At 40.7% G+C, this 17913-nt stretch overlaps 1 protein-coding gene across 7 annotated transcripts in view; it reads right to left on the reverse strand.

The window, feature by feature from the left end:
• SLC20A2 (solute carrier family 20 member 2) overlaps positions 1 to 17913 on the reverse strand; it is a 58027-nt gene that overhangs the window by 31874 nt on the left and 8240 nt on the right. For 3 of the 7 annotated variants that reach the window (XR_012651139.1, XM_075033170.1, XM_075033160.1), the window contains exons 1-2: positions 6784 to 6927; positions 268 to 818 (exon numbers count right to left, since the gene is read on the reverse strand). Coding sequence is in view for 6 of the 7 variants with exons in the window: in XM_075033170.1 (XP_074889271.1) it covers positions 268 to 556 (289 nt within the window). In the remaining variant the exon portion in view is untranslated. The other 4 variants (XM_075033132.1, XM_075033146.1, XM_075033153.1 and 1 more) reach the window with 4 other exon arrangements.

A 17913-nucleotide genomic window follows, 5' to 3' on the forward strand; every position in this document is an offset into this window, starting at 1 on the left:
TTTTTACAGTACACTAGGAATACATATATATGATCCACTATGTTAAAAAAAAATTTTTCTTCTATTAGTTAAATGGCTGAACCACTGAAAAATGTAAATGATTAGAAGCATTTAAAAAACATAGGAGACTAAAAAAGGAATACAGGCCCCTGCATTCACACAAAATCAGACGTGCAAGTCCAGAAGACGGGAAGGCTTAAATTAACAATATTCACAACAAACAGGATGACAAATACATGTTACTTGGAATAGAAAAGTATTACTTACCAACCATTGCACTCACTTCTCCTGCCATCAGCAGTGGGACAGTGCTGTTGTACAGGTTAACGTCAATGATACCTTTCCGAATTGTTTCTCCTACTTTTGCTCCCAGTAATACTGAGCCAGTGGTTTCAAAAACTGAAGCCAAAATGCAAGCCTGGCGTAAAGTAACAACACCAGAGCCCACAGCCGTTCCGAAAGAATTGGCAACATCATTTGCACCAACTGAAAAGGCTAAAATAAAAGCAATGATAAAACCCACAATGACCATCCACAGGTACTCATCCATTGCCATCTTTCCTCAAACCGTAGATTAGCTTCCCCTTTGCAAATAGTTAATAGTCAAGGCTGGAGGGCACCGCAACGGATTTGGAAAGCAGATTTCTTGTAAACAATGAGTTCTCTCTGGAAAGTGCTGGGTAGTGTTAGAATGTGAAGAAACTGCTAACTGCTGATTTTCAAACTACTATAAATACTGTTCATTTGGCTGCCTTCGGTCAGCAGTGAAACACATTCCATATTTTGCTCCCAAACTGGTACAACTGCGATGTTCTGTCCTGCAACAGAAAAAAAAAAAAAAAAAAGAAAATAAAAGAAAATTAAAAAAAAAAAAAAAAGGAATACTCAGTGGAGCCCGTAACAATGTGCGTTTTCACAAGTAAACAGATGATTTAAATCCACTAATGGGGTCCTACCTCGGCATGTGACTGTTCTAATCATAAAGCAATTCAGAAAAGGTTAAAATTAGGTCACTTCTAAAGCAATATGTTTCTTGCAGTATCACTGACGGAGAAAATCTTTTGAGCAATTTAAAAGGATTTAGAAAGGTTGGGGGTTTTGTTTGTGTTGAATTCACCAAGCAGTGCAATAACCCCTCTTTCTAGAAGGAGGACTCTTCCTGGCTTTTTGCACCCAGTGAATATAAGACCTGCAGAATATCTAGACCATACCATACAGCCTGAATTCCCAGCTGATGTACATCACCTAGCTCCACCGACCTCAGCAGAGCTCTCACCATTTTATCAGCTGCAGCCAGGGATGCACTCCTTTGAAAAATGATTTTATCTATATGTCTATCTCGGAAACGCCACTGAAAATACTCTTGAAGAGCATTAATATTCATCTATTACTGTTATCAATTCCCATGCAGTAGGAATACAATTTTCTTACAGCTTCTCAGTCACTGAAACAGCACAAGAATTGCAATATTCCCATATATCCCTTCAGGTCTAGAGAAGGCTATAAAAAACAGTTTAACTAAAAAGTTGAGTGCTCTGCTCTTTCCTATAGATCATTACCAATTACTAACAGTTATTATATTCAAACCATTGTTAGAGATATATTTTAGTAGTTCTTTTGATAGTTTCAGTTTTATGATCGCCTTTTGAATTACATCTCAATTAGTCCTTAATTAGGCTAATCTGAAAAAAGAGTGAGCTCTTTCAAACCAAAAAATGGGCAGAAGGAAAGGGACTTTAAAAAATAAAACCTTCACCATCCAAAAGACTGCTAAGCGGAGCGCTAAGGCCCACACCGATGTCATGACGGTCAAAAGCTAGAAGCAAATTTGCCCAAACCATCTGCCTCTTCTGAGGGCTGCTCCTCTTCTGCTAGCAGCTGCCACAAAGACATCCCATACCACCCTCTGCTTTCCTATCCATGCTGTTTGGCTCCAGAGAAGTGTCATTTTGGAGGTGGCAAGGGGTTAAATGAACATTTAGCAGCAAATATCCATCACCCAATTCCATACGTTTTAAAAAGCATTTCAAGAGATCAGGGGATATCAGACAAAAATCCCCAAGCCCACCTCCTGCTCTCTCTCAGTTTCCCCACAGTCGCTTCAGTCTCACACAATATACCCACATCCACAGTTTCAAGGCCATGCTTAATTTCTTTTGATGACCCTAATGCAATGTAGGTCCTGCGGTAGCAATGAGGAAGGGTCTCTGAAACATCTGAAATAATGGCAAAGTTAAAAATTAAAAGAGATTTTGCATATTCCTGAAATGCTGGATACTTGAGAATAACCAACAGGAAAATATCACATCTATATGTAAGTGTTTCCAAGAAAACCCTTAAGTTGATGTCAAGGATTGATGCTTTCTCTAAATATACATATTCAGCAGAAAAGATGTCCCTCTTTCTTTCTCCAGGCTCCAAACTGGCTGAACAACTGTTGCTCCAGTCTTTTCCAGACATGGAGCAGACATCAATCCTTGAATGCCTTACACTCTAAAATAACATCTTGGAAGGTCTTAACAGCTAAAAACATTTGTATAAGGATTTTTATACTATGAGATAACATGAGAAAATGAAGCACCAATACATTTATGTTTGAAGACTTGTTGCCTTTTTATAATTCATGAGCACTCAGCCCATTGAGTGGAAAAGGACTTGACAAGGACAGAAAAGGCTAACAATATTTGGAAGAAACAATTAGAGTTAGCACTTGTTTGCCTGGGAAGGAAGACAAAACTCCATTAAATTCATTTGTTTAAAAACTTCTATTATGTATATCAGATTTTTGCTAGGAGATGAAGTTCTGGACTAGGGTCCTTCCTTTATCCTGGAGATTAATGATTAAATTCTTCATCCTGCATGGATTTACACAGCACCTTTGCCAAGTTAGCCTCGGTGCCCCAGTTTCCTCTGCTGAAAATGGGCAAAGCTGACTGAGCCCCATGCATGCATCCACATACCCTGTGATTATGAGAGACCCGTTTCCTTCAGACCCACAAGATGAAAGCACACCCTTATTCCCAACAGAGATCTGTCTTTTCTCCACTTATCAACCAACCTACCAATTTACTGCGGTAACCCAATTTCTGGGATAAGGAAGAACAGGGGGATTGTGACATTCCCCCCACCACAATGGAGTTCATGGGACAACGTTTGCCAAATCTGGGTCCTCCAGCCACAGAGAGTTCCTGCAGCTTCCAAAATAAACCACTAAGTCACAAGGTTGCCTTTATTAGCCTCCCTGGGAGGGGGGAGAACTCCAGATGGTCCCAAAGAAATTAAGACTTCAAGTGTGTGTATGTGTGCTCCTGAGGCTCCTTGTGAAAGCCAAAGAGTCTCCCAAAGTCTATCAGCAGGGCTCTTGGCAAACAGCTCAGAGAGACAGCTACATAAACTCCCTCCCTGTGAAATGGGATATATGGCCACGGGAGAAAAGGATGTCTTAAGTAAGAAGTCACCGCTCCTGTCATTTTATGCAGGGCGACAGTTCAAAATAGCTTCCTCCAAAACTTGGGAGGCTCGACTTGACACCCACTGCGTATGCACCATTGACAGAGCACAGCAACAGTCGAGCCTTGTCTTTAACAAGATGAAAATCAAAAGGAAAAAAGGAAAGGGATAAACACACTTTAAAAATTAACATGAAGGCAGCATTTGAATGGCTAGGTGTTACTAATTTCAACCTTAAATAACTGTAAGAGATGTTAAATGTTTAAAGAAAGAAAGCAAAAAAAAAAAGGATACATCTCTGCTGAGAAAGTTTTCAGAAATGCAAAATATCCTGCAAAGTAGGCCAGTGACTAAATACAGACTAAATCTTGTAGCATGCCTCTTTCTAGAGCCCAAAATACATCTGGCATGCTCAGACACGCTGAGCTATGCCCCTCATCACCTAATCTAACCCAAGAGCCTGTGGTATTTCATGTTGTTACTGGGACAAAAAAGAAACTGGAAAAAACACCATACAGTAGGGAATGGCAGATCTTCTGCTCTCTGCGTGACAGCTGGAAGTCACTAGCCTGCTTCTCTCCTGCGCTTATTTGTATCTCTTCAACACGCCTCTATGCATGCCAAATGCAATTCAACCTGACCCGCTAGATGCTAGGAAATCCTTGCATTTACCTGCGGGACTGATACTGCCTCTCCACCAAGGGCTCCGCAGTCGGGTGTGCTACGCTCCTGCAGCAGACACTGGGTGGAAAAATTCATTTTTCTGTTTACACTGTGGATAACTCTTCCTGAACCAGCCCAGCCTGCACTGCAGTGGCCGTGCTGCAAACTCACCCTTGGGCATTAGCAGGGCAGAGGAACTGTGTTAGTTAGCACCGGGGAGCTGCAGGACCTGAAGCTGGAGCGTGCATCTCTGATGGCTGTTAGAGCAAAGGGAGATGTGCAGAGATTAAATTTCAAGTGGTAAGAAGCTAATTCTGCGTTAAGGCAAGATTTTTAGCTAATACAGTTTTCTTATGATCCATAATTAGAGTATCATACTTAGGAGGTCTGAGTTGAAGCTTTTCACTGTTTCAGTGGTCTTAGAAACTTACAGAACCTGTACCTCAGTAAGAAAAATCGGAGTTTTGGAAATGCTAAGCATGTCCTGCTGCCTCGCTGGCAGATGATCCAGACACCCCCCTCAGACTTTATTTTGTTGCTAGCTAAACAACTTGTTGTAACTCTGTCAACACAAAGTGCTATTTCTTCCCTAAGGCAGAGATGAAAACAAAACCTAGGTAAGGAAGCACCTTGATTCACGCAGAACGGCAAGTGAATCCTCAAGAAAAAGTCAGGATCTCCTGGTAACCATGAGATCATTTTAGGACATGTTTATATATGGACATTTACGAAGACAGCTCTTCTGGAAACTGCTCACAGTTCACTTCTAAGCCTAGACAAGTTTTTAGGGAAAAAATGATAAGAAATTTGAAAACCAAAGTTGTCCGTTGTTATTTTTTTTGCCAAACAAATCGTTGCTAAAGAGAATGCAGAAAGATCTAACAACAGGGACGAACGGTTAAATAAAAGCTCAGGACGAAGTTCAAAGTCTAGGGAAGCAATCAGAGTGCATTACCCACCTGCAGTCCAACTGTGTGACATAAAGAAAACAAGCAGAGACCCCATAAATGTCCTTTAGTCTTCTCTTCAAAGAAAATTAGGGAAGAACCTACTGCGCTCGTGAAACATTGAAAGGTATATAAATCATCCCGTATGCAGCTTATACCATATATAAATCATGCTGTATGCAGCTCTTCTGCTCTCAGAAGTTGCCCCATGCAGCAGTTGAAAACTTTCTCCTACTCCGGATGGGACAGAGATTCTGCGAGGTCCTGCTTTTAACTGTTTTGTTGTTGCCCAAGTATGAGTAAAAATCAAAAGACAGCAGCTAGTGTAGCATTTCTCAAGATAACTCTTACAACTACTCCACTTTGCATTATGACAAGACAGACAGAGGACAATTTCTTTTCCCCTGCAGAGTTGAGAACAGCAGCCGTTTCATGATAGACAGTGGCATTGAATTTATACTGACAGGCAGGTTCACTTCTAGTTACCAGTGGCTGACGAGTCTGTCTAAAATGCTTACCAGACAGCAGCTTCTAGGAGGTTATTCCATACCTCTCTAATTTCTCTATGTTGCTCTTTACATAAAACTGATCTGTCAGGCTTCCCACCCATGTATATAAACTCATACCAGATCCGGCATTCCAGCCTATTGGTACTAAACACAGCACTGCAGAGAAACCAAGCCTGATTTATGACCAAAGCTACTAACATCATTCACACCAATAGTCCCTTATCGTTTCCAGTTTGTTCTCAGGCCACACGGCTCGCAAATTATCTACTTTAAATTACTAATACTACACTTATGATATGAAAGGTGGTATTAATTCAAGTGGTTCAAGGCTAACATCCCTATATGGCTCTACATTACATGCACAGGACTTGTCACAAGGCCAAGCATGATGCAAGTTTAATGCTCCAGTACACAAAAAGCACCCTTGACTTAAAAAAAAAAAAAAAAAAAAAACAAAACACAATTACCACATCTGCAGAAGCAGTTTTTGTGTCAATCAGTTCCTGTTTTAACATGTTCACAATGTGCTTAAGCATACTTCACGCTACTACTCGATATGGAAACAAGACAGAAGTTGATAGCTTTCCAAGGACTCCCACCCAGTTTAACATCGCAGAGGGGGACTGCTGTCACCGCCAGCTCCCAAAACTTCCAGACGATGCTTCATTTTCTTAGTCCCTATCAAACTCTTTGCCCAGTACTGAAAGGTCAAAAATGCATATAAAATATTTAGCATGAAATTCTGTTGGTGAAAACATTCTCTGAAAACACAGACAGCAGTCACATTTAAACAGCAATTCTACAAACAAGTTAGATAGGTAAAGTATCAACAAGTGCTTGTTTTGCATTTGCTGATAAATATCTTTTCCTCTAACTAAAGGACAATTTGATCCTTCAGTGCCTGAACAAAGTCTTTCTAACAAGCAAGTGGTTTTTATGATTCGACACTACAGATTTTTAAGATCCATTCAGAGAAAACAAGTTCTCATGGTTATGGAAAACACGTTTGATAAAAGAAAGCCATGCAGAGAAATCTTTAAAACTCACCCAGTATTTAAAAGTTGTTTCAAAAGAAAAAGGAGCTAAGTTCTTCCAGCAACTCACCCTCCTGATTGTAAACACAGGCTGAAGTCTAAAATAGACATCCTATCATTCAGCACAGTCACATCTGAACATGCAAACTTCCAGAGGATAGAAAGAGGGCTATAACTTACACCAGGCAGTCCGGGGATAAAATTCACTCCGGCACAGGAGAACACACAAGACAACACCGAGAAGCATCAATGCGAGTCCACAGCCTTATTCAGTAGGTGAAAATCTGCCTCCTCTTAAGCAAAGAATTCTGCTGGGGGTGGGCACTGATAAAACACAACACTGCGTCACAACTGCACTAGTGAGACAAACCAATCCAATGAAGCTGATGTTAAAAGCAACAAAACATTCCTTTTTTTTTTTTTTTTTTTCCCCCAAGCATAGGCATAGACGAGGAAGGAGATGTCTTTTTTGACCTCCAGCTGAGCATTTTGGTGCCATCAGGTAATCTCTGAGGAGCCCCAGGTCTTCTATTTGGAAGCACACTTAAACACACTGAATTCAAGTGCATGTGATGGTAGGGTACATACATCCAATTCGGGAAAGATGTTGCATGCTTGTTACTTTACCCATGTCAGTAGAGGTCTCACAGGCTACGCAGACTGCAGAAAGTTAAAGATTTAAAGATGTGCACGAGTTTTGACTGGATTGATGCCTAAGCAAGCAACTTTGCTTTCAACAGTTCAACCTAAATTACCCAATCCAAATTCCTTCAACCACTTTCCTTTAAGTGGGAAACATTTTTGCATGTATGTCAAGGCAAAAATAATGTTTGCCTAAAAGCACACGACTTAGCTTTATATAAAATATTCGCTTTAATACTATGTAATGCAATTAAGCCATTTTATTCAGCAAAAAGGAACATAAATCAAAACTGCATTGTCACAGTTTAAAAATCTGGCAGATGCAAATTTATTTGGACACTTTTCTGGTTTATAAATAAATGATGCTTTAAATTTAACTGTTAGTTTTTACTCCATTCTGAGTCACTCAAAGCCATGGCATCATATTCCAACATAATAAACTTAATTAATTAAATCGGTAAACTTTCTGCAACCTGAACATTTGAGAAAAACCAAATCATTGATTTAGGTTTGGAAACATAATTCTTACCGCATCTATTTTTTCAAGTTTGAATGAAGGGTATTTCTTAACAAGGAGGCAAAAGTTTTCTAAATTGGTTAAATTCAGCTGCAGGTGATATTCAGGGATAATTTTGTAAATCTGAAACGTGGTTTACATTTCTTAAGAAAACTCACATGGATTAGTAAGCCTACATCATCCTCTAAAAAGAATTAGGGCAAAATTCCAGCTAGAAATCTGCAATGCAGAAATGACATTAAAAATCCCCAATAAGAAAATAATTGTGTCAGGCCACAATTCTTTGTAAGAAATGCTGACTTTTTATTTAACATCGATACCCAACTACTATTAAGCTTGCAATACAGCTGCTAACTTTGTGAAAAGCTACATCTCTTAAGCCTGGTTGCAAAGTCTTTCCTTTTACTTCTGTAATAGCTGGCAAACAGGCTTCCTAGGTTTAGAAAAGTCAGAGAGGTTGATATTTTCACACTGGCTTTCCCTTATGTACAAGAGCAACATATTGTAACAGGAAGAATATTAATCTTTTCCTGCAGATCTAAACATACCTTTTTTCTTTTTTTTTTTTTTACAAGTAGCGTCAATCAATTCAAGTGAGAGAGATCATAATTGTAAACATGAAGTCAGCCTATATTTATAGGTCTGGATTCCAAGGTTTTAAGGAAGTGAATAAACAAACACAGAAACTTTCTTGGAGCACTTATTTAACTTTATAAAGTAAAAATAAAAAGAACTTAAAATATTATTTCATGTTCTCTTTATAGCTGACAAGTTGTTGATGTCTGCCTTGGAAAATCTCAAACCCAAACAGTCCGAGTAAGTGCTAAGCCCACCCTAGTTCTCCTTGAAGGACCATTCACCCTGCCTAGACTAAGAACCACCATTGTGCAGATACAGGTAAAAAGGACATGTTATTTGAGAGGTATCTACATCAATTTCAAAAGCCAGAAGTTGCCAGCTTGACCTGTGGGAATCATCCCGGACCCAGGAGAAAAACAAACTGGAACCATTTCAGTGCCGCTTCCCACGAGCCAGCCTAACCACAACGGTGGTTTCTCGTTGACCTAAGCTTCAGAGCTTGGTCTACATGCGAAGCAAAGGATATAATAAACAGCACAGAGAAAAGGAAATTTCTTCAAAGTTTGTGTTCTGCTAAATCAGCATTGTGGACCTCAGGCATGGGAAAATTCAAGCCAAGATAGGTTGACCATTAAAAAGAGTTACAATTTGGGATACCACTAAAGAAGCAGGCAAAGGAAAATTTATATGACCACAAAATAAATGATGAGGATCGGCTTTTGGCAATGGCAGCACCAGTTTGGTTCCCATCAAATCAAATACTTGGTAGAAATTATAAATACTATATATTACAATCTTGATCAGATACTGTAATTTTTTTTTTAATTGTAACTTATTCTCGTAAATCCACAACTGAGAGATCCCCATTTGAGTCAAACCTATGCTAGGCAGATTTATACTCTGGTTTAAATAATGTAATAGGACATGCCAATTTAAATAATTAATTTTAAACCCCCTTTGTTTTGCATTTCCGCATCAGCTGTTTTCTGAGAGATGCTCAGGTTCTCATTTACCAGTAACCACTAAAACAATGTTAATTTGCAACTTAATATAACTTTAATATCAAATGTAACTGGCCTTTTTGCCATTCAGATGGGAAGGCTACATATTTAAGCGATTATATTTATTTTAAAATGCATACAGTTGGAGTAGAAAATAATAGGATATTATTATCATTTTCTAACATAAAAACCTGTAAGAATTTGAACCGGAATACCTGTGAACTCCATTTGGTCAGAAACAGAAATACACTAAAAACATCCAGAAGGTGCAGGATGTTATTCCAGTTATGTTGTGCCAACTTAAATAAGGTTACTGACCAGCAACGGGAGCTTTTGGGCTTTCACATACCTGCTGGTACTCTAAAACTGGGAGTCATAAGCAGCTGGAACCGGGGACTTTTTGTTTCCCTTACCAGTATTTGTACCCCTGACCCTGCCTGGGAACCCTTATTTCCCCTCAATCTACAAAGAAAGAAAATAAAATTAACGAGGAGGAATGAAAATGGGTGGCAGATGACTGCACAGGTATCCCATAGTACCTCAAAGAAATCCAGCTCTTGCGATACCCTTCTTTCTGGTTTTGAAGGCCCCCGTGACCATCGACACCATGGGGGGCTTGAAGCAGGACACCACACGCCAATCATTACCTGGAAATCAGCCCTGAGGTCCTCGAGGCTAATGGAGATTTAACACAGCTCTACTGAACACAGCACCATTTCTGGGTGCTTCAGTAAGTCCATTGTGCCTAATGAATACCAACAAAACCCTGAATATCTGCTCTGCAGATAGCTACAAACACAGTTGAAGCTGGAAAGAGCCAGCTCCAACCAACAAAAGTACATCTGCTTTTGCATATTGGGTAGCAAGCTCCCACACATTCTGCTATCTATCAGAATAATCTCCAAATAGAAAGAGATGCATCCATGTTTCACTGCAAGAAAAAGCATCTCAGGGACCCTCTGGGAAGTCTAATGTGGTAGACATAAAAATTAAAAAGTCAGTTGGCATTCAGGGATGGAGCGACTCCTCTGCTCTGAGGAAGCAAACCATTTGGATGGGCTTTCTTGATGGCTCTGAACTCTGTCACACCGTCATTCAAACCTCTTTTTCCAGCAAGGCCCTGGGCTCTCAAAGAGGACATCCCACCCCAGCTAGGAGACTTACACTCCCGATGGTGGAGGTGAATCGGCTGTGCTTGCACAGGCATGCAGGGAGAGCTGCCATGTTACAGAGTGGGACTCTGCTTGAGATCACACTCGTCTATTGAGCAAGCAAGCCCTGGGAAAATGAAAAGGAGGAACCCACAACTGGAATTGCCGGAGGCTAAGGCTGGCACAGAGGACGACACGGGCTCCGGGTGCTGTGTGGCCTGGGAGAGCCAGGCTGGCTCCAACCCCTGCCACAGCACAAACCCATGCCGAGCCAGGAGTTCAAAGGCAGCAAACCCATTCTGAAGGAGCAAGGCTTTGGCCAGCGCTGTTTCAACCGCTGCCGCGGTTAATGCTGGGAACCGGACTCGTATCATCCGCAACTCTGGCTGATTCACCGGAGACTGAGCGTACTACGTCCATACTAAGCCCAAGGAAAGGGATGAACTGCTGCTCTGAGTCTCCCTGAGCTTAATCCATCATTTCCCCTCCCCAGCCCCATATCTGAAGAAAGCAAGCAGCATGGGCAAGTATTTCCAAAAGCCCTGGCTACTGTTGACAACTCAAGAAGCATTAACCTGAATTACTAACGGACCTATCACAGAACATAAAAACTGTCCAGGAAACACTCCTGTGGCAATCCAAAAATACACACTTTGCAAATTCAGAGGCTTACGCAAAGATGCCTTTGGTAAAAAGCCAGAGTGCGGTTGCCAAAAGTCAACAATGCAAGTTTTTCAGATAAAGGAAACCTGACACCTCAAGCCCCAGATTGCCTGCCATTTCCATTTCAGTTTGGGTTTCACAGAATAACCACTGCTGTGGAGTCTTTTCCCATTGAGCCAGAAGAGATGGCTGGGGCTCCCCCGAGTCCCAGCAACCCTCTCTCTTCAAAGGGAGCTGAGTGAGAGAGTAGCTACCAACATGCCAAACCACACTGGCTGGCTCTCACTGACAACCTCCAAAATCAGTGTGGCCAGCAGGACAGAAGACCAAGCACTGCTGAAAAGAGCTAGCTGAATGCCAAAAGGAGGAAAGGACCAGGGGTATAACCAAAGAGAGGAGGAATGATGACACTCAGAGGTGCTGACCAGGGTTATGGAAATAGGTGGGAGTAGATGAGGCCAATATATTGTGGCAATGGAAATTCTGCCTTTTTTTTTCCCCCTATGAGCACTGCAGTAATAAAGATATAAAGGTGGAAACAGCAATGAAAGCTGTGACCTTGGCTTCATTCCATAGGAATAGGAGCCGAATATTACACCAGGAGGCTGGTGACCATGCCTAACACTGTCTGGAGACCATGCCAACCAATAGGCCTGTTTCCCCCGCAAAGTCCAATAGCTTCTGATCTCTGTTCTTCAGAGTCCATGTAATGGTCCACATCTATCTCCTGTAGCCTTTGCTGCTAGAGATACGAGGAGCATGGTGGTGAAGCAAAACCCTTGAGTTCCACCTACAAGGCAGAGTTAATGTGCCAGCTGCTTCACCGTAGGTTGACGATGCTGCTGGAGCAAACAGGTGGCCAACAGACTTGTCACATTGGCTAGGAATTAAATCATCACCAATACAACATGCCAAAGAACATCCCATAGTCAGGTACTGGGCTCAGTGAACACCTCCAAGAAGACTTAGTAAGGGCATGTGCTCCTGTGAAGCAGGTCAAGAAAAGCTAGGCTTTACCCTCTGCAAAGGAAAATGTTGCTTTCCAATGCTTCCCATGTGAGAATTAGCACTGAAAATCATAGGAAAAGTGGACCTACAAACCAGCTTAATGTAGTGGCTTGGTCAGGGATCTTGTTATCAAGATCTCTCTCCCTCAGATGAGTTACTGCTCACGGAGAGATGGCTCCATGTTTTACCTGGGCTTTTTCTAGCCTGGGAGCAAACCCTGGTAACATTAGCGTTTGTGCTTCAGCAGTCCAGTGCCTACATTCCAGGTGGAGCACAAAGAGTCTTCCTAAAGGTACAGGCACGATAATGGGACACACGTTGCCTCCAGTGAACTGACAAACACATTTGTCTGCAGCAAAAGCTCAAACAGCTAGAATTTCTCTGCTTGCTGTCACAGAAGCTATAAGCAAAGTGAAAGTCATTAAGGTAGCAGGAGATATTTCTTTAAGTACATGGCACGAGCAAACAGTGCCAGTGGCTAGCGTGCCTCATCCTCAGAAAAAGGTGTTTACAGCGAAGCTGTGCTGATGATAGTGATGCATTACAGCACCCCGACGGTTGCCCAGAGGAAGAAAGATAGCATAGATGCCGCTGAGAGGTCAGGAATAGCAAAGGGGATTCCACAAGGAACCTCCCCTCTTCCCTGCCTTTCTGGAGAAGGGTGAGGATCAGAGCTAGCCATGCCAGGATCCTGCTATGCCCACTGCACCTTGAATGGGGACTTCTTTAGACCCATGCATTTCCCTTGCAGAAAATGACCTACCCGACAACAGGAATGGCACAGCGCTGACACAGACCTCTCCGCTCCGTACAAGCACTGAGAGAAGAGCCACACCACTCCAAGGAAGGGTGCAAATTCTCAGAGCGCTGAAGTATCGGAAAAAAAAATCAAGCAAAAAAGGAGAAAAGAACCTAAAAAATTAAATAAAATTAAGTCTACAGCAGCCAGGTATGACAACCACGCCACGTGAAGAGAGTCCTCTGGAGTATGGAAGCACACGTGAAGCACATTCCTTGGAAGACCTGGAAGGGAGCAGAGCCTACCTCTGTCATACTGATAAGGAAAAATCACTCACTGTTATCCATAAAACAAATGAGCAAGTGGATCATCATGTAAAGAACACTGAATACTCAGAAAAAAAAGTATATAAAATATTTTTTCTTTTACAGAAATAAACAAGGAATCTATAATTAATAAACAACCAGTTGCTTCTGGTCACCAAGACCTTTAGAAGTCACATAAGTCGTTTCTTCTTCCATCTCTTCTACACATAAATTAAAAAGGGAAAATTAATTACGCCATTTTTTCAACTGTCAATCAGTTCCTCAGCCTTGAAATAACCAGATATTGAATTAAATCAAATTAATAAAATGATGTGAAGAAAACAGTTGCCCTGAAACCATGGCATACGTTACTCCCAAAATGGGCTTAATATTTCAATCAACGCTGTCTCCAAATGTTTAACCAATTATCCCCCGCAATTTGATTTTGTTTTCTTTAAAACTTCAGCAGACATGAACACCTTTGAATCACTTAATTTAATACAAATAACTAAACAGATTACAATAAATTTGGGCTATATTACAAGTTTGTTTCTTTCAAATCCAAAGTACCAGAGTTTTAAAATAAACATAATCCTTTCAACTTTTAAAAATTTCTCAACCAAGCAAGAAGTATTTTCCATTCTCCAAAGTAATCCAGAACATAGACCATATTGTTCACTAATGTACATTCAATCTGGGATACACTGGTGTCACTAATCTAACATGAAATTGAGGTGTGCAGAAGACCATTCTGTATCTACTTTAAAACACAATCATCAGTTACTGACAAATTTTTTTAAAATATGAAAAAAATTACGATCTGACCCACTGGCTACTCTACTAATCCTGGGATTTTATTTTGCCTGGGGTTCTCTAGGGTTTGTTCAGAAAACATAAAGTAATTGCACAAACTCAGAGGCACAGTTCTCCATCAAGGAAGTCTTCCACAAGAACATGCAAAAACCCACACCAAGAGTGCCTCACAGGTTGATCTAAAGAAGGCAAATACCATGAAAGGCATAATGCTGGAAGAAACACTAGGTGAATGTAGAGGCAGAGGTAATATGAAGAAAACAGAAATGTGCAGATTTACTTGTTCCAGTCAACAACAGTAACTAAAGTTTATTGATTTCAGTTTCAGCAGCTAAAAATCCATGAAAACATTTTTATATGATACAGACAATACTATCCCATATTCAAATTTCTATCAAAGTAATAATATAGGCTAGGTTTTTCTCACATTGTGATTTACTTATCAATTAGTACAATAAAACCTATTTTAAAATGTAAATATTACTAAGTGCAAATAGTTTTTGTATCCAATTGTAATTTAGCTGTTCAATTATATAGAAATATCTAAGTAAAGAGACCAAAAAATATAACTGTTAGCTACAAAAATAGCTGGACACATTCTCAGCCACTGTCTCTCAACTGTTCCCTTTATATCCACTGTAAAACTATTTCCAACACACTAATCACATCTATTCGGAAGAAACTAAAATTATATGATTTCAAACTATTTTCATTAGAAAAACAGTCCTTTAACAACTGCTTTTACTCTTCCATCTAATTATATACTCTTAAAGGCCAAATATTCAGTCAGTGTGCAAAAATAACCGTAGCCTTTTATTAAGGATAAAACACTAGATAAGAGTTTGTAAGAAAAATAATGATGCTCTTTGCCTCTACCAGCAACACTGTCCAATGTAGGAAATTACATTTAATTTTAAAATTTTAAATACATATATGTCAACGTCTTAGTAACTCTGTACCAGAGACTCACTACAATTAAGTCTGTTCACAGCATCGTAACTTGCTGGACTGCATGGCCAGTTGTTTTCTTGGAGATACTTCACATAATAGCCAAGATGTTAAAAAAACTACCTTTCTAAAAAGCTCTCCCCTAACTCAGTACTAAGTAATCTGCACTTAAAACCCCACAGCCCTGCCAAGAAAACTTACCTACCTGGAATATTTTTGTGACCAACAGTCAAATCAAAAAGATTGAACTGATTAATATTTGATTCTGACGTCTGTCTAAGGACCTCATAAGAACAATACGTTATAAGGCTACTCAAATTAGAGGGCTAGCACGATCTCTTTTTTTTTTCCTTTTACCTATGCACCTGTCACACTTTTTATGCAAAGGCCATTTATTAAATGCAAGCAAAACCCCTGATTTCCTATTTCATAACGGTCATGGTCTGATCTTCTCCACATTCAATGTATGTTTCTACAAAAAACCAAAATTGATTTCAAGTACAAAGCAGCAGCTATCTAATCCACAAATAAAAACAACAGCGATGTTCTGCTCTTCCTAAAACAACCTTGAAGCCATGATTATATTAAAGACACAGATGTAAGGGGATTTTTCAACTTCCAAACAGATATGCAAACAAAGTATTACAATCCAGGGGTGCAGGTAAATGAATAAGCAAGCAAGCTACGTGACGTTTGTGCAGCGTCCTCTCAAATCCTGCAATCCCTTCTAGAAAGTCTGGGTCTACATCTCCCTCTTCTTTACTCATGTTCTTCTCGCATGGCTTGGTCTCAGAAACTTTCCATGCCTGTAACGGAAACTTGAGCCAACTTCTTAAATGTATGATTTCTTCATCTCCACTCATCATCCACTTCTGTTTCTGAGAAGCTCCTCATCATGACACCTGTATCTCAAGAAGCAAAACAGGAAACATCACAGGGATGAAGCAAGGAAAGATGAATAATAATATGCCTCTGTGTCTTTAATAAAATCCCAACTGTCATTCAAGTTCCTTTTAGGAAATAAGAGTTCCTCTCACAAAAGCCAAGTTTTGCCAAACTAGGCATGTAAACGTCGCATGCCAAAATTGGGGTAACCAATTAAATCTCCCGATCTGCACCTCCGTTCCTGACATGATGAGCAGGAAAAATCCTGTACCGGCTAGCCTTCCATACTGTGGAAAACATCATCAGGTGCCAAGCTTGCAGAACTAGTCTGCAGCAGCCAGCTCAACTAAAAGAAATCACTGACCCATCTACTAACTCATCTATTACTGAAAACAATGCAAATTATCTTTACCCAGGACCTGTTTGTCCAAGTAAATAAAGGTCTAGCCCACAACTGAGACAAAAAACAAGGATGTAAGCCTCTCCTCTACTTTCCCCACTGCTCCTTAATCTACACAACTTCCACACTACCTTTGCATTTTTACACACTTATCAGGTACTGGAGGAGACACTTCCTCTGCATTATGGCAGTTTAACTACAAGGTGACAAAGGCCTCAGGTATTTTCAACATGTCTCTGTCCCCAGAATCATGTCATGAAGTTTGGGGGTGGGGTGCAGGGGACTTGCTTATTTGTTTCTCCCATCCAAAACTTGGGATCAAGCAGGCCCAAAGCCAACAGCAGCACTGTTCAGAGCCTAACAACAAAAAGGCAGAGGGATGACTCATGCGCAAAATGGAGAGACAGCCATCTTGCGTCCAAACATGCAGCCCAAACCATTTGCCTGCCTCACGATTTTGCCTGAAAGCTGAATGAGGGGGTGCAGGAGAAATTATTTCTGCAGCCTCCCCAGCCATGAAGCCTTCAGTGCAGATAAGCAGGCACCAAAACCATTCTGCCAGCCAGCTTTCAGTGAGACAGAAGCACGAAAGCAATTTTATCTCTCCCTTTTAGGGTTAAGGCCATCTTTAAATAAACATTAGCACCAAAATCTCTTCCTAGCAGAGGCAGACCTAATCCTACCTCTTATCAGCTACCATCTCAAATTCTCAGAATTCCACCTCCCATCTGAAATCCTCCTTTCTTCTGCAAAAGCACTTGACAGCAGCATGCTCCATACGCGGGGCATACTTGACACAGAAAGACAGCATAGTCCTTCACCAACTCCTCCTAGCAAAATGATGTGTAGTTTCAGCTCTCTTACACTAGAAACGAGAGACAGCTGTAGGGACAGAGTCCCATCTGAGCACAAAAAGTCTTGGCTTTGGTTCTTGCACATTGCAGTACAGAAGAAAACCGAGCCTTGGACGGTCAAAGCAAGAAACCCTCTGACAATGCCCTGCGTACTGCAGAAACGATAGCTGTTAAGTAACTGGACAGAAATGTATTTGCTGTGCAGGGATTATATGTTGAAGAAAAATACATATTCCCTCAATTCTGAACTCTTGAAGAAGTCCTTACCCTCACAAGTGCTTAGGAGGCAAACAGTCCTGAAAGCCTGTACCTCAGTGATCATGCCTGCTACTGAGAAACATGCTATTGCCTACTCTAGAAAGGCAACTATCACAGATCTCAAGTACAGAGCACAAAAGCTGAGGCAGCCACACGTCCCGTCAGCAGGACATCCAGAACATGCCCAGATACCATCCAATTATTTTATACCACAGTGTTCCTTAATCTTTTATCACGATGATCACTGTATACAAAAAAAAGAAACCACAATTTCACTGTTCCATAATCATCATACCTCCATATTCTCTCTGAGCACCAGAAATTAATTGCGGACAAGTAATTCAATTTATTAGTGACATGCTCACTCATTAATCAGATCTCTAAACTCAGCATATGCACCATACAGATTACAAGACATCCAGGTTGCTCACTGTTGCATGCAGAAAAAGAACTGCAGAAAAAGATTAATAGTTGCCAAAAAGATCTGATGCTGGCTGTCACCTGAAACAATTGAGGAATTTTCAGTTTTCTTTTGAAGAGACAACTT

This window comes from Buteo buteo, chromosome 1 (genome assembly GCF_964188355.1).
Source record: "Buteo buteo chromosome 1, bButBut1.hap1.1, whole genome shotgun sequence".
Lineage (NCBI taxonomy): Eukaryota > Metazoa > Chordata > Aves > Accipitriformes > Accipitridae > Buteo > Buteo buteo.